General features: G+C 42.2%; 1 protein-coding gene across 1 annotated transcript in view; it reads right to left on the minus strand.

Annotated features, from left to right (window-relative positions):
* The window catches only part of Ptp52F (Protein tyrosine phosphatase 52F), a 2,268,497-nt gene that overhangs the window by 99,912 nt on the left and 2,144,060 nt on the right, over positions 1–24,525 (minus strand). The window contains exon 10 of the mRNA XM_067773018.1: positions 13,093–13,175. Coding sequence (XP_067629119.1) covers positions 13,093–13,175 — 83 coding nt within the window. The remainder of the gene's footprint in view (positions 1–13,092; positions 13,176–24,525) is intronic.

A 24,525-nucleotide genomic window follows, 5' to 3' on the forward strand; every position in this document is an offset into this window, starting at 1 on the left:
TAGAGTCGTCCTTCGAAAATAAACAAATTACCCGGGCTGCATTCTTGGACATAGAGGGAGCTTTCAATAATGTCCGGCTGGAAGCAATAGAAGGCGTCCTTCGTGTACTCGATATAGAGGACCCCAACGTAAACTGGATAAGGGCGGCTCTGCGGTCTAGAGTGATAAGCGCTAAACTGGGGACTAGTGAGGTCACGGCACATCGGTGGAAAGGAAACCTTCACGGCGGGGTCTTGGCAACACTGCTCTGGCTTTGCGTTATAGACAACATATTTCGTCAATTCTACAGGGATGGGGATAAAGTGGTGGCCTACGCGGTTGGCGTAGTAATACTGGTATCTGGCCTGTGTCCCAATGTGATTAGCGGGATCATGTAGGGATCACTGAGGAAGCTGAGTAGTTGGGCCGACACCGCCGGGCTAAGCGTTAATCCCTCAAAGACAGAACTAGTGCTCTTCACCACTAGGACGAAAATCCCAACGAGCTTACGGGGCTATATATGCCTGCAAAGGAATGGTAGGTAAAAAGTGGGGACTGAGGCCAGACCTCATGGATGGATGTATATGGCAGTTATTCGACCAATTCTAACATATGGGGCACTAGTATGGTGGAAGGCGGTGAAGATGAAGTACATAATTAACATGCTAGGTAAAGTTGAGCGATATATCTGCGGAGCGATCATGGAGCCAATAAGGTCGTGCACCTCGGTGGCTTTATACGAGATGTACAATTTTACACCGGTAGATCTCTTTATCAAGGAAACGGCATCTCAAGGTGCCCTAAGGCTTCGGGAGTTGGGCCTTTGGAGGGAGCGTACATACGGGCATGACCGTATCCTACTCAATATTAATGACTCCCACATCTTGTCATAAACGGACTACATACGTCCAAGGACAGTCTTCGACACAAACTACACAATTATCTTCCCCACAAGGAAAGATTGGATTGGCTGGATCACTCAGAGATTCGACATCTCGGTTTTCACGGACGGATCTAAAATGGCTTGCGGACGTGGTAACGGTAACAGGGTAGCCATTTTCTACGATATTCAGGCGACTCTTGGTGCACTCAGGTCAGAGACGATATCATCAAACCCGGTTGGGCAGTGTAGGGGAGCGCCATGATTCTGGCGAGCCGGTAGATCGTTACCCTGATATGGGTGCCGGGGCAACGAAACATACAGTATAACGATATCGCGGATGAGCTGGCACGGCGTGGAGCGGCTCTTGATGTCTCATAAGAGAAGGAGGTCCTTGCACCCCTGGGACTGATCAAGGGTCGCATCTCCCAGCAATGGTTGAGGGAGGCCAACAATAGATGGAATCGGTTGTGGACCTGTAGAGTTTTGAAGAGCATGTGGCCGTTATATAACGATCTGTGGTTGTCCTTAAAATGCCCTCACTAGGGTAGGCACCTTGTCGTTGGTGTGAGGGCTTAGCCGAACTCCATAGCGCCCGACTATGAGGCGGAGCTGTTTAGGACTGACATCTACGCCGTTTCGCCTCATAGGAGGGCGGCGGGATGTCGGTGACCAAGAACTGCCAACCCCCTAATCCACGGAGTAGAAGAGTGGAGAAGGGTACGGAGCAGAGGAAGTAAAAGAGCTCTCTCGCAGTACCGTGCAGCACTAAGAATTGTACAACGCTTGGGAGCAGTGGTCGACCCAACAGAAGTGGAGATCGAGCGCTTGGAATGGGCCCATGAAGCGGTAGAAGTAGGTCGAAGGCAGTTCAAAAGGTTTGCTGCGAGAAACCCTCGGTTCTGCAACCGGTACGAGGAGGAAGAAGCGTCGAATGGCAGAATGAAGAGGCAACGTTCGGCAGAAGGCGACAAGCCTGCTTTCAAGAGGGAGAAAGGACCCAGTCCTAGAGCCGCGAGGCAGGGCAGTCGCATAGCCAAGACAAGTAGGCCCAAAGCTGTAAGACAGATGGGTTCCAATAGCGAGGTAGCAACTACCTCGAAAGCTGCCAGTCAGAGGGAAGTTCCAACTACGGAAGTAGGAGATAAGCCAAAGGGAGATAACGCTAAGACTCCGGCTTTCTCGGAGGCGCTAAAGGGAGTTAACGCGAAGACTCCGGTGTTCTCGGAGGTTCTAAAGGGAGATAACACTAAGACTCCTGCTTTTCCCGAGAAGATGAGTGATGTGGCAAAGCAGTCACTGACTGTGGCGCTGGTTGATCGTAGCAGTCCGTTCGGACAAATGACTACTGAAAGGTGGAGATCTGTGGAAAGGGAGCTTATTAGCTTAATGCTTAAGATGATGCGGGAACAACCAAGTAAGCCCCTTCCAACCTTTGATTCGGGGGGATGGTATAATGGTGTGAAGATGATAGCGTGCGACAACATCGCGAGCTTGCGGTGGCTGGAGGAAGTCGTTCCAAACCTCCAAAGGCAAGGCACGAACGCGCGGTTTGAGGTGGTGGATAAAGCGCAAATCCCCACGGTACCAAAAGTTAAGGTATGGATACCATGCGTGATGAACTCGGAGGATACACTGCGACTTCTGCAGAATCAGAATCCGAACATACCGACACAGGATTGGAAGGTACTTACTGTATCTCGGCCTACCGAGGATGGTCAGTTCTACATCTTCCAAATAAACAAGCAGGCGGAGGATATTTTGTACACGCAGCTTGGCAAAATGTCCTTTGTCACTGGCAAAATTTACATGCGACTCAGGAAAAGAAGTCCCGAGGATAAAAATCCTAACACGCTGGAAGTGGGCGAAGTCGAAAAGGACCTCAGAAGCCTAAGGGAAAAAAGACAGGTGGAGGTCCCCGACGTCACCACGAACGTGCTAGAAGAGGACCAACCGCTAAATGGTGCTGTGACTCGCACAGAGGAACACACGGCACAACATTCACGAGGGGCTGAAGGGGGCCTCGAATACTCTAAACCAAAAGGGCAAGAGGAGGACGACGACGTCAAGACGAAGGTGCTGGAGGGGGACAAACAGCCCAATGGTGCTGCGAGTCCTACAGATAAACCTCCAACACAGTAAAGTGGCGTCGAGCGAACTCCTCCTAACCCTTGAGGAGGGTTCGTTTGACGTGGCGCTGATCCAGGAGCCGTGGCTCTCATCGGGAGGAAAGGCTTCTGGACTTAGCGCGCGCGGGTTTGGCGTTTACTACGCACAAACGGAAGGACGGGTGCGAGCTGTAGTAATGGTAAGGAAACAGCTGCATTCATATATGCTGCCTAATTACACCACCGAGAATCTCGTAGCGGTGGCCGTTGAGCAAAAGAATAAGCAGGCATTTATCCTGGCGTCCTGCTACATGGCCCATGCTGCGGAGGTTCCACCGATGGAGTGCAAAAGGCTAGTACAGGAGGAAGGGCGCAAAGGGCGGTTGGTCATAGGCGCAGATGCAAATGCGCACCACAATGCGTGGGGAGGAGCAGATACGAACGAGAGAGGCGAATCTCTATTTTGTTACATCCTGCAAACCAATTTGCAGATAGCCAACAGGGGAAATGTTCCTACATACATTGGTCCAACATCCAGCAATGTTCTGGATATTACATTGAGCTCCGAGCGTGATATATCAAGGTATGATTGGATGGTTCTCGATAGACCATCCTTCTCCGACCATGCGTATATAAGCTTCAGCATCCCACTAAAGAGGGTAGAGAAGGGAGGAACCTTTAGAAACCCTAGGGCAACGAATTGGACTAAATTCCAGAAACATGTAGAAACGAAACTGGGACAACCCAAAGAGGTTGCTAATGTAGAGGAACTGGAGGAGTCGAATGAATTCCTAACAAGGACGCTTATGACTGCGTATAACAAAGCTTGCCCTCTAAGAAGATTCAGAGGAAAAGCAAAGCCGCCATGGTGGAGCAATGAGCTGAGTCTTCTAAGAAGACAGGTAAAAGAAATGTTTAAACTCGCAAAGACCGCGGAAAGCGAAGCGTGTCGGGACGAGTACAGTGATCTACTGAGGATCTACAAGCGTGAAATTACCAGGGCGAAGAGAAACTCATGGAAAAGTTTCTGTACGGACATAGAGTGCTCCAGTGAAACAGCACGGTTGAAAAAAGTCCTAGCAAAGGGAAACATAGTCCAGGGACTAATAAAGAAAGAGAACGGGGAATGGTCACGTGATAGTGAGGAATCCCTTGAGGTGCTTCTCGATACACATTTCCCATCGGGAGACGGTTTAGAAGAACCAGCAGACATCACTCACACTTCGATCACGGAGCTAGTGGTGCCGGGCTTGGTGACCGATACCAAGATCGAGTGGGCAGTGAAGACGTTTTCTAAGTTTAAATCGCCGGGCCCAGATGGTATATTCCCGGCCATGCTACAATTCTCAAGCAGGGCGGTCGTGGAATGGCTTAAAATAATATTCGATGGGTGCATAAGACTGAATCATGTTCCGCACTCTTGGAGAACTGCTCGTGTAGCTTTTCTACCAAAGGCGGGGAAGATCGGTCACGTGTATCCCAAAGACTATAGACCCATTAGCTTAACATCATTTCTGCTCAAAACCTTTGAGAGGCTGATAGATGTGTACATAAAGTCCAACGTGGATGGAAAGCTGCTCTCCACAACACAGCATGCGTACACCAAAGGCAAGTCGGTAGACACCGCATTGCATAGGGTGGTAATAAGCATAGAGAAATCCCTGGAATATAAGGAGTATGCTCTAGGAGTATTCTTGGACATTGCCGGGGCTTTCAATAATGTTGCAAAATGGGCGATTATGGATGGTCTTAATTACATTAAAGTACATCCTGCCTTAATCAGATGGATCGGCTGCATGTTAAATTGCAGAAAGATTACATCACAATGGGGATTGTACGAGGCCACGAAATCAGTGGACAGGGGCACGCCGCAGGGAGGGGTGCTATCACCTCTGCTGTGGACACTGGTCATCAACCAACTGCTCAGGCAATTCGATGAGGGACCCGTAAAACTTACGGCTTACGCAGATGACGTTGCAATTGTCATAAGTGGAAAATGCCTTCCAACGATTAGTTCTTTGATGGATCGGGCGCTTCGGGATATTCATACCTGGGCATCTAATGTCGGGCTGAAAGTCAATGCGGAGAAGACGGATATGGTCTTGTTTACAAAGAGGTACAAGGTCCCAAATTGGACCAGGCCTAAGTTAGGAGCGGTGACCTTACAGGAGAAACCTTGCACAAAATATCTAGGAATCATCCTAGACAGTAAGCTGTCATGGAAGCTCAACGTGGAGGAGAGGGTCAAGAAGGCCTCAACGGCACTCTATGCATGTAAAGAATGCTGGGGTGTACGTGGGGATTATCGCGCTCTCTTTCTCATTGGGTTTTTACAGCGATTGTGAGCCCTATCCTATACTATGGAGTGCTTGTTTGATGGAAAGCCACACAAAAAGCAACATACCTCAAAAAATTAGAGGGGGTATGCAGACTATCGATGCTTTGCATTACGGGAGCCCTGAAAACAACCCCGACGGCTGCACTGTATGCCATTCTGCACATTCCACCTGTAGACCTGGTAGCAAAGAACAAAGCATTAACGACCGCAACCAGGCTCGGTGCTTTGGGGCAGCTTGAGCGCCGACCATATGGCCATAGTAGTATAGCGTCCTCAGTCACAAGACGAACAGACTACATGATTCCCTACCTGCACTTTGAGGGAGATCTTAAGGCCACAATAGAGGTGGACGGTTGGCGCAAGGTTGCGCAAATGGCGGACGAGGCGATACATGTGTACACCGATGGTTCCAAAATAGTGGAAGGAGTAGGGTCTGCGGTATACTGCGCTGATCCGGAATTAAGCAGATCCTACAGGCTGCCGGATTACTGTAGCGTTTTCCAAGCGGAAATATTAGCCGTAACCAAAGCAGTAGAAACCCTGGAAGAGAATAGCTTAAGCTGCAACCGTGTTAACTTTTATATTGACAGTCAAGCAGCAATTAAGGCAATAATCTCGCATAGCACAGCATCTAAATGCGTGTTAGAGTGTAAGCAGTCTCTGGAGAGAATCGGGACAGGGAGAAGCATACATCTATATTGGGTCCCAGGGCATATGGGAATAGATGGGAATGAAAAAGCGGACGAATTAGCTAAAAAGGGCGCATCCCTTGAAGCTTGCTCCGTAGACGTCCCAATTAGATTGGGCGAGATTAAGCGAAGGCGAGAGGTGCACATGATCGACCAAGCAGAAAAGGCGTGGGTTCAAGCGCGGGGCTGTAAAGTGTCGAAGATTATGTGTAGGTCTTACAACCTTAGACTAACACAGTTGCTTCTGTCATTAAAAAGAGAGGACTGTAGACTCATGACGGGTATTCTGACTGGACACTACCTTCTGGCGTCACATGCCTTTAAATTAGGCTTGGTCAGTGATAGCAGGTGTAGGAAGTGCGGGTTGGAGGAGGAAACGATCGAGCACGTTCTGTGCTCGTGCCCTGCACTTGCCAGGCTAAGACTCCAGCTATTAGGAGTGATACAGCTGTCAGATCTAGAAGCAGCAAGTGGCTTAAGTCCTAGGAAGCTTCTAGTATTTGCCAAGAGGACGGAGTTATTTTATAACATAGGTCCTGGTTTTTGATAGGGGTTTTCAGTTTGGTCGTTAAAACAAACTTCTGGTAACACTACGGACTCAATCAGTCTATGTGAGGTCCTCATGGACCGGCCAGTTCAACCTACCTACCTGTCCTTAAAATGAACAGAAGGGATATATATCCAGAGTAGTTGCGTTGCTCACTGCTCTGCGAATGCTCAACACACTTTCGAAGCAGAATGAAGTTTCTTGGAAAGCCCTTTTTCGAAAGCCTGCCAGAACTCAAGGACGTTAGGCCGGGAGAGCTTCTGAAATTCATAAACTCCACAGGTCGGATATAGGGGGAGAGGTTTCCCTGGGGCCCTTGGAAACTATTTACTAGTATTCATACAACACCATTTCATTGGCTAACTCACGATTTTATGGTATCAAAACGGCGCATGGCGCTAATTCGAGTCAATTGGGACTCGCCACTCCAACCAAGCAACCAACTAACCCAACGGATTAATACCCTCCAAAAACCCGCCCAACCGAAGCGAGGGGCGCATCCGCATGATGCACGTATTTGTTTTTACCGAGTTGTTGATAGGCGGAGGTTTGTTAAGCGTCGAGATCTAAAACTTCTCAGCAACAGAATAAAAATCATCAGCTGAGTATTATCCATAACAATTAGAAATTGCACATATACTACATTGTTAAATAAGTGAACACTTTTAGTACGTAAAATTTAATTTTATTTTTTTTTTTTAGGAGTTGAGATAAGATAGGACAGTTTTCTTTATGGTAAAAAGTGAATCCGTTATATCAAATGAATTAGAATGAATGTTAAAGTTAAAATCATGACACAAACACCGAAGAGGTTAATTTAATTCGAAATAAATTCTACACTGCCTCAAAAGAAGGGGCTGTAGCGGCTTGCCTTCTCGCGGCTTCCAGTAGGGCGGTGCGATGGGCGGAAAGGGCGTATCCGCGCCATTTCCGTCTTGTGGGCGCACCAAAGCGCCGTGCATAATCGAGCGGAACTCAGGTCTCTCGTGGCGTAGTGTTGGTGGGAATGGCTGCGTCTCTAAGCCGCCTTCGTGTGTCGTCGGAGTTACCCCTGCTGCATAGGCATTCATCTCTTCTTCCACTTCTTCTATTTGCTGGGCCCATGATTTGGTTTGCTCGATAACGTGGATGGAAAGTACTCCGCCCGAGCTCTTATCATTGGAATTGCCTTGAGTTAGCAGCGGCTGGTCGTCGTCCATATGGGGCGCCGTATGATGTTCTCCGTTACAACGTCGGCATAGGTCCTTGCTCGCACATATTTCAAGGCGTTTGGACAATATCAATGGATAAGTATTTAGCGCAGTAGCGCTTCGGTCGACAGACCCCGGTAGATAGGACATGGTCTCACTCCATGTGGTTTTGTATAAAAGTGGCAAGCGATGGTGAAAGCATTGGGCCGTGCTTGCGTTTTAGAACGCTTTACCGAAAATCCAGTCATTTCTGGCAGTTGGAGCGTTTAGTTCTCTCGTCGCATTTGGCTGGTTGTGTACCATTAGTGTATCATTTCGACATACGTAGGGCTAAACTAAATGTTGTCGTAATCGCGTTAGGTTATAACATATTCTGAATTTATCGAAACTGCCCACGTGATGCAGTGTGAATTTGGCATAACATTTGACGTGCCTGCCCCGGAAGAAATCTCACTTGTAAAAAAAAACAGCTGTCAACCCAGGCCTCATCCATGTTGCTATTGGCCTACAGATGGGGCTCAGTGTACTATGGCGGGATTGCCAGCTGAGTATTGGCGAAGACAGACTCGCTGCGCCGTTTGCGTTACGTTTTTATGCGTTGCTTCGGATTGACGCGTTTATGTAATTTCGCCTTTACGAGTTGCAAAGGCACCGGAAAAGGTTAAAGTCGCGGTATTGTTGCATGGATTGTGTTTCTCCCTTTAGGGTAGAGTCGCGTCGGACGGCAATTCTCACTACTCCGCTATTTAGCGTCGCATGAATTCTTTGGCTGTCATGCCATTCTGGAGAATAATAGACACGAGGTAAGTCTTAGTATTCAACTTGCAACGTAATTTTTAATGGATAATTTGTAAAAAAAAGCTTATCAATCTAAAATGCTAGGCGTAATATTTATGGCTAAACTTCTGAATGGATTGATTTCTAGCCCAATTCTTTTGAACGAAGAAACCTTAACGTCCCGCAACGAGTGTCAAGTGTTCTTTTTAGGCTGTGTAGAACTAGTTTCGAATTAAATGAACTTTTCGGTCTTTGTGTCATGATTTTAACTTTAACATATTCTAATTCATTTGATATAACGGATTCACATTTTACCATAAAGAAAACAGTCCGATCTTATCTCAACTCGTAACAAGAAAAAAAATAAAAAATTAAGTACTAAAAAAGTTCACTTATCTAGCAATGTATTCTAACTGTTATATCGGCTGATGATTTTTATTCTGTAGCTGAGCAGTTCTCGACTATTAACAAACCTCCGCCCATCAACAACTCTGTAAAAACAAATCCGTGCGTCATGTGGATGCACCCCCTCGCGTCGGTTGGGCGGGTTGTGGAGGGTATTAATCCGTTGCTGTTATTATTATTAAAATTGTGACCACATGTTGGGGGACACGGAAAACGGGGGGAGTTCGTGGTTCTGCAAAATAATAGACACGAAGTAAGTCGTAGTGGTCTATTTGCGTGGTAGTTTTTAATGGATAATTTGTAAATGTCGTTGTTAAATTTTTCTTTCCAGATGGCTGCACTGGGCGTAGAAACCCTTAAGATTGCGACCGATTGTGGGCGGATGGGCACGTGGTTGATGCGGTGCGACTATTCCTCCGCAGTGTCCCGATGCACTGGCCGCTGATGTACAGATTGTTGTCGTATTTTGCCAGGAGGCCCCCAGATGGTATGATTGGTTTTATGGACGGCATGAGGGTGTGTTATGGCAGCGGGGGTCGGAACCTTTATGTGAGGGATTTTATCCATGTATTATATTTCTGGGCTACCTTAAGGCACACCTAAATGGGCATGTGGGGTTTGCCCCATAAAGGTATCCTATGTGGAAAAAAGGGTACCCGTCGGCAAGCTCTCTAAGACTCCGCTGAGCACACCGCGTCTAGCACCGCCGAGCCGTTGGCTACGTTAACACTTCAAATTTGTATGAATTAAGCGGGGATTGCTATTATTGCTTTTAAATATATGAAAACATGTATTTGAAGCAATTGTTAATTTATAATTTATCGAACAACTTGGGAAAATTTAAACAACGTGAAAGAAATGTTCCCGAATTATTCAATAATTTATAAATTAAAAATTGCTTCGAATAAATCTTTTCATATATTTAAAAGCGATAGGGGAAATCCCCGCTTAATTCATAAAAATAGACGACATTGATCAAGTCTTTGCATTTCTATAAATAGAACAAAGAAAACAGCAGTTTTTTTGAAACCGCCACTAACATAAAGCATAACTTCAACCCATGATTACATATAAATTATGTACTGTGCAAAATATTAAAATATGCAAGGAAGGCAATTGGGATAAAGTTTACAACAACTAAGGCATGACGTGGCTGAATGCGTTTGTAACACTTCGTAAGAGTGCGGGTTAAAATCCCACTCCCGGGAGAAAAGGATTTGAAGAGATTTATTAGGTATAATCGAAACAGCTGTCGCCTTGTCCGTCCTGATGTCTCGTTGTTTAAATTTTTCCCAAATTGTTCACTTCAAGTTTTCTTTTAGTGATTTCCAAGTATAACGGTAAGTTTCCCCACTTAAAACATTTGTATTTATGTTTTCTTTTTCAGCAAGAGAAACACAGAAATAGGTAAGCATTCGCAATTTTTTAGTTTTTCAGCCGATTATTTTATTTGTTCACGCAATTTAGGGGCCACTCTAATGCACTTTATTATGTGCTCTTATTTGTAAATATGTACGTACGTTGTCTGTTTTGTTTTCAGTTGTTAATTTATTTTGGTGATTATTTCAATTTAACTTATTTTTACACTATTGTAATTTTAATTTGTTTTACGTACCGCCACGATGAATTTACGAAATATTTTTGACTTCATGTCTCTTGTTCGTATCTAGTCCCAAAAAGACCAATGTTTGATTTTGAATGGGGATGTGTAAAGAAATGAAAACACGTAACTTTAAGTGTCCAAGCTCTTCATGTGCGTATAAACTTTAATAAATTTATTCAACTTGAATTCACTTAACAAATCCGTGTTTTGGCGATTCGGACGCGGCGGTAGTTATAGACAACCAAATTAAATTATGTGAGTTGAAGGTTAATTAGAGCGGGTTTTAACCGCTTAAAATTTTCGTTACTCTCTTATACAAAGGAAAATGATGAAATGATAGGGTTGCCGCCCACATGCAAATTATACATAAGTACAGGAGAATAATTAATTGAAACCCGTGTCCTCAATATCCCTCTAAATTTTAGCATTGGCAGAAATATTTTTGTACTTTTGTTTACAAAGGGGTTGGGGCTATATTTTCGCCTTTGGTAAAAGAAGATAACTCAAATTTCGTCACCCTAAATCGTTCTGAAGATATCGATGACGAAAACCTATGAAAAGTTGTTTAATAAATAAGTCACACCCACATTTTAATATTATTGAAGCACCATTATATATTAAGACATAGAAAATTTTATTTATATGAAGTATTTGATATTTCAAAAGTGGGCGTGGTCATATACTGATATCATCCATTTAAAGTAGGGGCCTTACTCGTGCCTAAAAAATTATGTTAAACGTTATTTCAACAGTTTAAATACTACTCAGGCCTATCGTGCTTTTTCTTCTTGTAACTGTGCCTCATCCCAGGTGTCGTCGATATCCTTTAATGGTAACTCAAGATAATTTTCAGTTTCATTAGCGTTGGATGTCAGAGGCGTTGGTTCCACATGGCAGTTGAAAAGATGGTTGGTGTCATGTGGAATCACATTGCATGCGGACATATATTGCGTATGTTGGGATTGATTGCGGGTAACTTGGAGTTCAGCAAACTACAGCTTACACACACATACACAGTACAACGAGTAGAACGGTACTTCGAGGAAATACAGCTCGCGATGAACGCAACATTTTAAGAGCGAAAGATATTGTAAGGGACAAATAGACGATAGACCCAGAGGCAAACGGGTATAGACGCCAAGCAACTAGTGATAGAAAACAGAAACAACAATAGAGTGAAACGAAGAAAACGAAAATTTATAACGAGAAGGGTGGATTTTTAATTTGGACTATTTAAAAGTTGAGAACTGAATACTCTTTGAGATTAACATAAATTGGCGGCAACAGGAGCGAAGGCGCATAAAATAGCACGATTGATGGAAATTTACGAGTCAGGTGAAGATGTTGACGAAAAAGTGGCAATTGTAGAAAGTTTATAATTGCAAACGCAGGTTGATGAGCTCAGGTAGTGATTTCCAATCAGCCCACTGCTAAACAAAAATTCCGTGCGAGTTGTTTCCCTTCTCCCAATCCTAGTATTCTAAATAAAAATTCCTTGTGAGTTTTTTCACTTCTGCATTTCCTCCTATTCTGAACAATGTTCGAAAAAGTGGAAACCGGTTATGGGAGAACTGTAGGTATTATGAATGTGAGTGAGGGGGAGATTTCTCTGCCATTTCTTAGGAGTTTTTTCACTTGGTAAATTAAAGGGAATACATCAAAATAGTTAAAGGAAATAGGTTCTTTTAAGAAAGAACACTTTTTTGTACAAATTTGTGCTAAAATATGTACATTCTACCACAATAATCTTTATTTTTAGTTGAAAAGTATATCATAAGCAACGGAAGAGCTCTTGGTATGTTTGATGCAGCCATCCAGAAATTGCGCAAGGATTTTGGCGTATGACGAGAGACGAATTCAGCTCGACTTGGCCCCCAGAATATTGCTTTGCGGAATGTAAGGAGGCAACTCCGACGGATTTGTGTTATCCCGCCGTCTTCTTCTTATGCACCTCTGTTGATGTTGCTGTGTCACCAATTCATTACTCATTTCAGTGAATACCACATGAAATGCTATAGTGTGCATTGTTTATATTTTATTTCTTAATTTCAACAATAGTTAAACTTTTCAATTTTTTAAACAAAATAAGAAATGTCCAACGAAATTTCAATTCACAAAACAGCTGACTTCGAAAATTCGAAATTCCTATTCCCCAATTATTGTTCTCCCTAGGAGAAAAGAATTGGAGGAAATTTTCCGCGGGAATAAAACAATCCGCGAGAATAATTATAATTAATAATTAATGATTTTGAAAATATTAGGATAGATTTTTTACGAGATTTTCAACATTTGCGTTGTTTGCAACATTGTTTTATCTAGTGCTCACAGATACAGGCCTAACTTTTCAGAAATTTTTATACCATATATTAAGTTAGGGCCTCCTTATTTTAGAACAAACCCATGTGCATGTAGTGGAAGAGAAAATGAAATGTTTTTCGCATCTCCTGTAAAAATTTAAATTTGTTGGTTAGGCCTTTGTGAATCGTACTACATGTTCTTACCTTTTCAGAAATAAGTAAAGCCACATATATTATTGATCCCAGTCTTGCCTCCAGTATGCTTACTGGAAATCTTACCTCCGCTGTCTTCGTTGGATTATTGGTGACGAACGAGTCAATTTGAATTTCTTGGACCTCCAAATCGTTTAATTTTTGAGGAACTATTCAGGATAAAGAAACAATAGGGAACATATATAAACTACGCTGACTCACGTCTTTATGCAGATGAAAATTATATAGGGATAAATATATGAGACATTATTTCATACAAATATAAGCAGCGATTCCAGGGGGTCAATTTACGTTCTATGAAGTGGTGAAGTGAAAGCATTTTTCACGAGACATTTTTTTCATTTAACGAATATTTTTTCACCGTTGCATTTGCCCGTGAAAAAAATATATATATACATATATAAAAGATCGGATGAACGGATGAACCGATTTGGCTGAAAATTGGTGCGAAATGTAGCTTAGAACCAGGAGATGGTAATAGGATACTTTTTATCCCGTCCGGATGGTTTTCGGGATCCGTACGGGATCCCGTCGGGGTCATTTCGGACTATTTCGGGATCATTTTGGGACTCATCCGGGATCAATTCTGTATAGTTTTCGGGATCCGTCCGGGATCCCATCGGGGTCATGTTGGGACTTTTTCGGGACTTTGTCAGGGTCATTTCGGGATCATTTCTGGATCGTAAGGCCTTTTCGATACTATTTCGGGATCCCGTCGGGGTTATTTCGGGACATTCTCGGTATCGTTCCGGGATCACTTCTGGATATACGAGTTTTTTCGAGACTATTTCGGGATCATTTGGGGACCCTTCCGGAGTAATTTCTGGAGGGCTTTCGGGATCCGTCCGGGATCACGCCGGGGTCATTTCGGGATAATTTCGGGATCTTTCCCGGATGGTGCTTGGGATCCATCCGGGAGCCCCTCAAGGTCATTTCGGAACTTTCTCGAGACTTTTTCGGGATCATTTGGGTACCCTTCAGGGATCATTTCTGTGTGTTTCTCTGGATCATTCTAGAATCCCGTCGTTGTCATTTCGGGACTTTTTTGGGATTATTCTGGGATCATTTGGAAACCCTTCCGGTATCATTTCTGGATGGTTTCCGGGATCTGTCCGCGATAACGTCGAGGTCATTTCGTGGATTTTTTGGATAATTTCGATCATTTGAGGATCTTATCAGGTTATCAGCTTTTTTAGTTATTTTTTTAGTCTATTTCAAATCTGAAATATATTAGAAAGCCATTTTTTTTAAAGAAATAACTTGATAAGCAGGTTAACGTGAATAGCCCAGATATTTTATTTTCTCCTTGCGGACGAGGCCGCGGGTAAAGGCTAGTATAATATATGTATATATAGTAGTGATAAAGAGTGATGTATACCACTTGAGGAAACCCACTTCATGGGAATGGCCCCTATCCTACTAATAAGAATAGATACAAGAATACAGATAAGGGTAGTAAAAGCATAGGAATAGGGAGAGGAAGAAGGCATAGGAGAAAGAAAAGGAACGGAAACGAAAATAAAAGTATAGGGAAAAGGAAATGGAGAAGAGTAAGAGATCGCGAGGGCGAACGAGAGAGGCTGAGAAGGAGAGGGTTAAAAAGATGGAAGAGATGGAGAGGGGGATGGAGAGGTAAAGGAAAGGAAAAGGAGAAGGGGAAGGAAAGGAGAACGAAAAGGAAAAGGGAAAGGAAAGAGAGAAGGAAAAAGATAACGAAAAAGGGGATGGAAACGGAAGAAAAACGAAAGGGAAAAGGAAAAGGAGAAGAGTAAGGAAAAGGAAAGGAAAAGAAGGGGAAGGAAAAGGAAAAGGCGAAAGAAAGACAGAAGGAAAAAGGAAACGCAAAGAAGGAGAAAGAAAGGAGAACGCGAAGCAAAAGTAGAAGGAAGAGGGGTAGTAAAGGCGGACGAAAATAAAAAGTCGGGAGAAAGAGAGAAGGAAAAGGGAAGAAAAAAGGAAACGAAAAGAAGGGGGAGGAAAAGGGATAGAAGCCGAAGAAAAAGGAAAGGAAAAGAAAAACTGCAACGGAAAAGGGAAAGGGGAGGGAAAGGGAAAAGAAAGGGAAGGGCGGTAGGGAGGGGGAGACCGAGGGGAAGGAGAATGAGAGGGATGGATATAAAAAGAAGGAAGAGCCATAAGAATGAGCCTAAAGAGATGTTAAATGCCTAAAAAGAAACCAATAATAAATTACACGCACTAATTGCCAAACTTCTTTAAAAATGTGTTTATTATTTACGAGATCTACTGATATGGGCTATGGGCTTTCTGACCTCGGACACTCTAGCCTTCGACTTTATCCCTGACTGGACGGACTATTGTATTCCGATAACTGCTCCCTTCACTCCAGTCATTCCCCGGGAGAAGAATGAGGAAGAGGACTCATCCGGGGGAAGGGACCAGTTTGCTTGTTCACCAATAGATCAAATATTGACGGAAAGGTTGGTGGGGAGTCTTTTGTCAAGAGCTAAATGTAAGCCGCAAATTTAAGTTGGCTGGTAACTGCAGCATCTACATTCTTTGCTCTGAAAGCAATGGAGACGATTGTAGACCACGAGATTAAATCAAAGGCTTTCGATAGAATACCACTCGAGATCAGTATGAATATAGGACAGGCAGATAGGCAGAAACTGCGTTGTATCAGTTGGCCACATAAATCCATAATGCATTCGAATGCGGGTAGGTTGCGGTATGTGCAGCTTTGGATTTTGCATAGAGGCAGCATTCGAAAACACGGCCCACGAGAGTGTGAATGGTGTACTCGAGAGAGGGGTGATACAACGTCCGATCCATATATGGATAAACGCCTACTGCGTACGAGGAACGAAACCTTGAGTGCGGACTGTACATTAGAGATCAAGACAACGAAGCGATGTCCATAAAGGGGCATCCTGTCACCCCTGCTGTGGATCCTGGTAGTAGATGAACTTCTGCAGAGGCGCAATGCATGGAGTATAGTTGCAGCACATGACCGAGGTGAAATACTTGGGAGTCAAGTTCGACTCTAAGCTTTTATGGAGGAAGCACGTCGACAATACCATATCAAAGGCGACAAGAGCAATAATGGTGTGCAGACGTATTGCAGGAAGATCCTGGAAATGCAGCCCAAAGATACTAAGATGGATGTTCACTACTATAGTTAGAACTATCTTAGTGTATGGAGCAGTTGCGTGGACATGAAGGACAACCATGGTGACCGTACAAAAGTCACTCACGAAGTTTCAACGCTTGGCATGTGTCTGCATTATGGGAGCCATGCAAACATGCCCGACGGCGGCAATAGGAGTGCTGTTTAAGTTAACGCCTCTACACATAATAATTGAGCAGGCAGCCAGGAGTACTTTAGTAAATATAGCTAAAGAGGCATGTGTAAGAGGCAAAGTGATACAGTCAAGGAACATGGAGAAGCTGAAGGAGCAGATTCCACTCATCCAACTTCCCAGCGATGACACGAGGAAGCTAATTATGTTCGAGAAGCGCTTAAAATAGAGCTGTGGAACAAGGGTACGTGGGACACCTCCAAAATTGAAACACTTCACCAGGAACATACTATAATATGGTACACCAATGGCTCGAAAACACCTCTTCGGCCCCCGAACAAAAAATTTCCTACCACTTGGAAAATATCCGAGCATCTTCCAAGCCGAAATGTTCGCCATCAGCTGGTGTGCAGAGATCAGTTTACAGCGGGGATATACAAACGAGAAAATCTTCATACTGAGCGACAGTCTGTGAGTGACAGTGAGGCTACGCTCAAGGCACTATCTTAAGTTGAGATTAAATCATCAACAGTCATTGAGTGAGTAGAGAGGTTAAACAGTCTAGGGTCAATAACACCATCCGTTTAGCCTGGGTACCTGAACACAGAGAAGTGGATGGTAACGAGCTTGCCATGTTGGCGGCGGCTAAATAGCCAACAGGACCCGAGCCCATCATGCCGATAGGGTCGCACTAATAAGGGAAGGTTTCAGGCAAAAGAAGCATGCCTCAAAGAACAACACTGACGCGAAAGTCCAGGATAGGAGGGTAAAACTCAAAGCGATTTAATGCCATGATTAACCTCCCAAAAAGCAGCCTTAGAATTTTAATAGGCATACTCACAGGTCACTACAGGCTAAATAGCCATATGCATAAACAAGGTATATCGTATAGTAGCCTCTGTCGATTCTGTGATCGCGAAGATGAGACTGCAGAACACATCCTGATGGAATGCGATGCAGTCGTGAGAGGAAGACTTAGGATCCTAGGATCATCAAAATTAGACAGTAGTCACATACACTCTTTGAAGCCGAGAACCATTCTGGATTTTCTCAGAGAACACGGTTTGGTCGAGGTGTTGTGATGAGAATAGGGGCACAATAAACCAATAGGTCGCAGTACTTAACCTCACAACATATCTATGTATCTATCTACTGCAGTGTCTTCCCCCTCTCCTCTCCTCTTGTAAAAGCTTTAAATAAATAAAGATAAACGCTGATGAGTAAGTTTAAAAATTGATTATCTTTATTGCAGAAATGCATTTTTTTTATACAAAATTTCTTATTTTACACATACGTAATTACACACTAAAGGTATCTACTACATACATATGATATTGAAATCCCGCTGTGTTGGGGTGAACATAATTTATGTGGGTCGATATTGTAATATGAATGCAATATGAATATGTGAGGTCAATATTTATATATCCATAAGAAATGCATTGGAATAGAAGAACACAATGCATAATGCTACACCATCCAACTTAAGACCTTAACTTTTTAATCGTTTTTCATATTGTATTGTAGTTTATTACTCAACGGTAATTTGATATTACAGTTATGAGTGTGCTTATGCCGTTTTTATTTGTTTACATTAGTTTAAATTTGTTTTTAATGTGCTGACTTTTGTTATTTCCATTTTTTTTCTTATCATGCTATTATGTTTTTTTTTCTCTCTTTGGCATGTTTGTATATTTATTATTATGAGTGAGGTATTGTATCATTTTACACATGTGTTGCCTATTGAAATTCGTTTGGCAATATCGACCTTTAAGTGTGTCGACCCACTTAAAATGAGCTTGTGTTTACAAATAATTCTTTAATATTTAATTGTTTTATGGTAACACTTTATGATGTAATGGTAACTTGATGCCAAAATGAATTTGTATGTTTATGTATTTTTTGCTTGTGTTTGTTTATATTTCCTTAACTTGTGTATCTATTGTGCTCATTTTTGTTTGACGAGTAAAGTGGAATGCTTATGTTGAGACTCTCTTTTTTTTTTTTTTTGTTAAATTGTTTGAGTTACTAGCAGATGTGGTATATTGGTTTAAGCCTATTCTTATGGACTATTATTTCCTTATCGTTATTGGTCCTATCACTGTTTCCTATTCTATGTGGTATTAATGCGAAATTATTGTTTTTATCAATATTCTTTACTCTATACTGTCCTTTATATTTATTATCTAACTTATTGCCCAAAGTCGAGGCCTCCTAACTGAGACCGGCCAACCTTAAATCTATTTCCTTATTTTGTAGATAAGTTAAAATATAAATAATTTCCTATTAATATTTTCTATTCTACTGGGGGCTAAAGTGAAAATATTTAAAATAGACATATTTTCCTATTAATATTTTCTATTCTACTGGGAGTTAAAGTGAAAATATTTTTCCTAAAATTATGTCTTCTCTAAAAAGCGAAGTTTTCTTAAATGGACCCGGACTATTAAATTTATATTTATTTCTTTAATGTGGTATTTCTAACAACTAAAGATGAATGATTGTTATATTAAATATTTTTATTTAACAACGCTTTTCATTGTTTATTGAGTTTTACTAAACTAAGAACATATAAAGTAAGAAATCTGTCATTAATTATACGGAAAATTTAAGAGTTGTGATTTATGGAAGAGCAAGGTAGTTATGTATTAGTAGTAGCCAATTAAAGGGCAAAAGATTGGTGCAGTGGGTGAAAAGAAATTTTCGTATCTTTAAACATTCACTTTATATTTGTTGTATTTTCCAGCTATATTTTATTTTTGATGTTAAAGGTAATCCGATTTCTGCGGCGGCCACCAGGACAGAATCGTCATGATATTTATGAAGAATTATTTAATTTTTAACGGGATTTGTCACATGCACAACCTCTTTGGTTAGTGCAATTATTAGATCTTTGAGAACTTGGGTACCAAATTTTGTTTTTAAAATTTTCCTACTGCAGTATATATTATTATTATTCACCAATTTGTCCCTCAGGACAACTGTGTTTTTTATTCTTTATAACTCCTAGATTGCAGGCACAGCCTGATAAGCAGTCGTCCTAAGTCCATCTTATTATTAACAATCAGGTTGCTTGTTTTAATTACGTTAGCATTTTTCTATCCTAAAATGAAAACGAGCTTGTTGCAAATTTTTAGAACACTTCTCATATATATTAATATTCTCTTCGTGACTTTTCTTCATTTTGTTGTTGTAATGGAATGGCTTTTTTTCTTGCATATATCCACCGTCGTAGAATTTGTCTATTGCTTCATTACTATCTTTGTCAGGAGCACTCAAAGGAATTATGCAAATTCTTGATTTGCTCTCTAACTTAAACAGGGGTGATGAAGCTCCCTTTATTGTGTATTGGGATATTTTGGGGTTTACTATGTGACGAAGGTTTATTTTTAATCGTCTGCTGCTCTTCCTCAAATTGGATAAAGGAATTTTAGACACGGTTTGGTATGGTTTCAGCTGCCTATATTTAATTTTCATATAATTTTTGAGTATCGTAGCTATTGCAACGGTCAATAGTACATCAGGAATGTTCGGGTTCTTTTTTGTTGTTCGTATTTAATTATTCTGTTTTCTATTTCTAAAAATTTTGTCGTTAACGAAAAATTTGTTTAATTTAACGTTTTTAACATTTTTAATTTTAATTTTTTCAATAGTTGAGTACTTTTTTTTGTGAAGTGAGTTTATTTTTTATTTATTAATTTTACTAAATATTTAAAATTAATACCTATGCAATTTCCCCTTTTTTCATTTTTTTCCATGCCACATTGGGCTTCAAAAATTTTTTCCATTTTTAGGCTGGATTTGTGCCAGTTTTCAAGGAAATGTTTAGCCTAAACATTGTATTATCATTTTCTGTATTACTCGTTAAATTAAATATTTTGAACTTTTTTTTTTTAATTTTAATAATACAATAATATTTCCTTTATAAAAAAAAATAAAAAAATTCCTAAGCAAAAACAAAAGTTTTTGCTCTTGGTTAAGCGTCCATAAGACAGATCGAGAGTAAAAAATAGTCAAGTAAGTGGGAACAGAGTTATTATCATATCTAGTCGGTACATACTTGTTAACAATAGAAAGGCCAGCACAAGCAACGTAATCCAGGAAATTTAACGATACACGAGAAAGCAGATTCACATTGGTATACTCCACAACATAAAAAGACAGTACGTCAAAAAAAGGTTTCAGACATATATGCTTGTGGGGGTTATACACTAACGAGATAAGGGTTTTGGAGGAGCCACTACGCATTTCAACCATAAGGTATTCAGTTCCTTGTCCATCTGACTTAAATATTAATTTCGCCCTAATATTACTCCTATAATCGATAGCTACCCTGAGGTTATAATTAGGAATGTTGTAGTGAAAATCAGTTACATCACTTAGGAACCATGTTCCAGAGCCACAAATAACATCAACAAGTGCAGGATCAAATGTGTATCGGAGATCATCAATCTTCAACATATTTAAACCCCGTGCATTAAAATGAGCAATATTCAAACCTTTCTGCCTTTTATATATTACATTTAGCAACGCTAAGGTGTTCTAGCCAACATTCAAACCATTATCTTTAATAGACTTAAAAATAATACGTTTACAAGGCAAACAAACAAAAGTACACATACCAGGAGATATAGCAAAAATACAGAACATCTTAACAAGACCAATAGGGAAAATAACTAAGTAAACAAAAAACAAAATAAACAGATATACAGGCTTCAGGCTACCGAAACTCATCCTAATCTTCATCTCGCAGGATCTTTGCTGGCTGCTTGGCTTTATCACTATCCTTCCTGACATGAACGCAGCCTCCAAGAGTAAAGACCGACTGCAACTTCCCCTCTCGGCGAAGCTTTGTTGCTGCTTGGTGAAGTATCCGGTTTTGCTTAGATAGGCTCTCAAAAATACTAAATTTTCCATGTATACCTACTGATTCCAGGGATACGACGGTTTTCGTACGCCTGCGTTACCCGCCAAACGCTCGGAGAGTTCTATTCCAATCCAAAGGATAATGTAGTCTGACCACAATGGCACCGTTGACACCTGCACGAGATGGCTTCGTGCGAAAAATATTTCTAAGTTGAGGCTACTGAAAGCCAATGGACATACAGACAAGATTAAAAATAGTTTTCAGATTTTCTCCTTCCTTATATGGGACACCGAAGATGACAGCGCCAGCAGCAATATCAGGAGACAACCTTTGTTGCATCCCTTGTACTAAATCCATCCTCAATCGCTCCGCCTCAGACTTAGATTTCTTAAAATCCTTTTGTAATAACAAACACGCTCACCTCAACAACTCTCTGGGCGACACTTTCAATCAAAAGCCGCAACTGTGCAGTCTAGTCTTTTACACTTGACTCTACCTCTACCAGTTTCCGGTAAGCCGCTGTGAGAGTGACTTATAACTTTAGCGGTTTTCGCCAAGAGAGAGCCTTTCATGCTCAAGCGACGTTTCGGAGCTTGAGGAGCAGGGGCAGACATAATTTTAGACGATGATAAATTAAGGATTATAAAAATTTCGGAATGATGCGAACGCCTGGTCACCTTAATATCTGTTAGTTGACTGGAAACCCTGTTCAATAATGTTTTGACACTTTCGCTCAAAAGAGATTGGCGCATTAATAATATATGTATGCATGCTTGTATGTGTGCTTTTCAAATTACTTAATATTTTCGCACAATAATGGCTCGTACCGTTAACCACCAGTCCCTCTCCCCAAAATAACACGACTCAACCATCTGAGGACCCAACGACTTCCGGAAATGTAAACGCGCTATTCGCTGCTAAATTTAAGAACATTATTTTAGGAACTTCCATGTTACCTTATGTCAACATGGAGCGGCATTTGAAGCCAGAGTTCTTCTGGATTCAGGTTCAGAAGGGACCTCCATCACGGAGCGCTACCAGAGACACATTAGCCTTTCAACACGCACTGCAGACACCAAGGTAAGCGGCATCAATGTCACATCCGCTGCAAATGTGCGTAAAGCCACACTGTACAGTCATCTGTCGACCCCCAGCTCAAAATCGAAGCAAGAGGCCCCATTCTACCCCAACTGGCAGGTAGTCTTCCCCAGTTTTCTATGGACCTAGCCTATCTGGGCCAACTCCACCGATGCAGTTGGCTGACGTCAATTTCACAAAAGTCAACAGGTCGACATTATTATGGGTGCTGACTTGTAACCCTCGGTAATAAAAGGCTGTATAAAGAAGGAAGTCTTGGACTCGTTACTGGCCTAAGAAACAGTGTTTGGTGGATCCTGAGTGGCCCAGCCCCGGCCTCTTTCCAAGCGAGTCCAGAGTCTTGAACCTCGCTCTATACTGAATTTTCAAGTGCTCAGTTAACGCGTTTTCGGGAATTAGAGCAAGTGCCAAACAAAAAGTTTATTACCCCAAAAACAATTTTGCGTAATCCACTATGGGAGGAGAACGACCAGGAATGATGACGGACGGTACATGGTAGCATTACCATTCCGACGGGAGTTTCCCGACGACATCAATATTGGATATTCGCGAAGCAGCGCAGTGCAACAATTTATCAGGAACGAAAGTGCTAGGTGTCGAATACCAAAGTTAAAGGACGAGTACCATAGGTTGCTGCGGGAGTACATTACACTGGGGCATATGAATCCAGTGTAGCCCGCCGAGGGCGTGAACTCCTCAATTCCCTACTACCTTCCTCACCATGCAGTCATCAAATCGGACAGTACCACCACGAAGGCGCGCGTGGTCTTCAACGCTTCAAGTCCCACGTCCAATAGGGTTAGTCTGAATGATGTTCTATACCCTGAACCAGTTCTGTAAGCTGACCTTACTGCCCTATTATTAAAATGGCTCTTTTTTAAATATGGGTTCAACGCAGACATCGTAAGATATATAAGCAGATCCTGTTACACCTCGACGATACTCAATTTACCGGATAATTTTTCGGAATCCCAGAACGATGATCTGGTAGATTACGAACTCCGCACACTGACTTTTGAAGTAAACTGTGCCCCGTACTTAGCTATCAGGACTCTCCTTCAATTAGGTGAGGATATCAAGGTTCGTTTTCCTTTAGCTTCCAGGATATTGAAGCAGCATATGTATGTCGGCAATGTTCTCGCAGGTGCGCATGACCGCGAGACAGCACTACGAGCTCGTAACGAGCTCATAGAAGCGCTCAAGGGAGCTGGGTTCCCCCTTTGTAAATCGACATCAAGAAAGAGATCTTGGCAGCGCTACCAAAGGAACACCTTCTAAAATAGGAGTTCCTGAAAATTGATGACCTCAGCGAAGCCAGAATATTAGGCATACGGTGGAATGCTGTACACGATATGTTCTATTTTAGCGTCAAGGAAATCCCCACAAAACCGAATTACACCAAACGTGAGGTTGTCTCTTATGTTGCCAAATTATTTGACCCAGCAGGCTGGTTAGGACCCATAGTAGTAGAAGCCAAAATCTTGATGCAAAACATATGGCTTACGAATATTGATAGGGATGATAGCCTCCCTCCAGACCCTCACTGGCGATGGGAAACTTTTCTCAAAATTTATACCTACATTTCACAAATTAAAATTCCACGGTGGATTCGTTTCACACTGTGGCATGAAATCGAGTTCCACGGGTTTTAAGATGCCTCGGAAAAGGCATATGCAGTCGCCCTGTATGTTAGAGTGTACGACCGCACAACACACAGGACTCCCTAGGTCAGTTTACTTGTAGGTAGAACTAATGTGGCCCCAGTTAAAAATGTCTCTTTACCACGGTTGGAATTATGGGGAGCATTACTTCTGGCCGAACTTATCCACGCTTTTCTCCCCCAATTCGACGTAACGCAGCCGTCCATCTACAAATGGACGTACTCGACCATCGTGCTCTCTTGGATGAAGAATCCACCGTGCTGCTGGACGACCTTCGTAGCGAATCGGGTCGCAAAAATTGATGAGCTCGTCGGAGTGGAGGGATGGAATCATGTGGAATCTAAAGGTAATCCAGCGGACCTGGGCAGTCGCGGCTTAACTCCGCAAGAGTTGGCGAACAGCACGTTCCGGTGGCAAGGCCCAAGATGGCTGAAGGCGCCGCCATCGGAGTGGCGAAGCAAAAAAGATGCCCTTCTTATGTAAACTGACCTGGAACAACGAGCTCTCCGAGCTCATAGCACAAGCGCTCCAGAATTGCCGGATATTCTGGAGTGATTTTCGAACTTTTCTAGAGCCCTTAGAGTCATCGCACAGATCTTCCAGTTCTACCGGAACG

This window comes from Eurosta solidaginis, chromosome 3 (assembly GCF_040869045.1).
Source record: "Eurosta solidaginis isolate ZX-2024a chromosome 3, ASM4086904v1, whole genome shotgun sequence".
Classification (NCBI taxonomy): domain Eukaryota; kingdom Metazoa; phylum Arthropoda; class Insecta; order Diptera; family Tephritidae; genus Eurosta; species Eurosta solidaginis.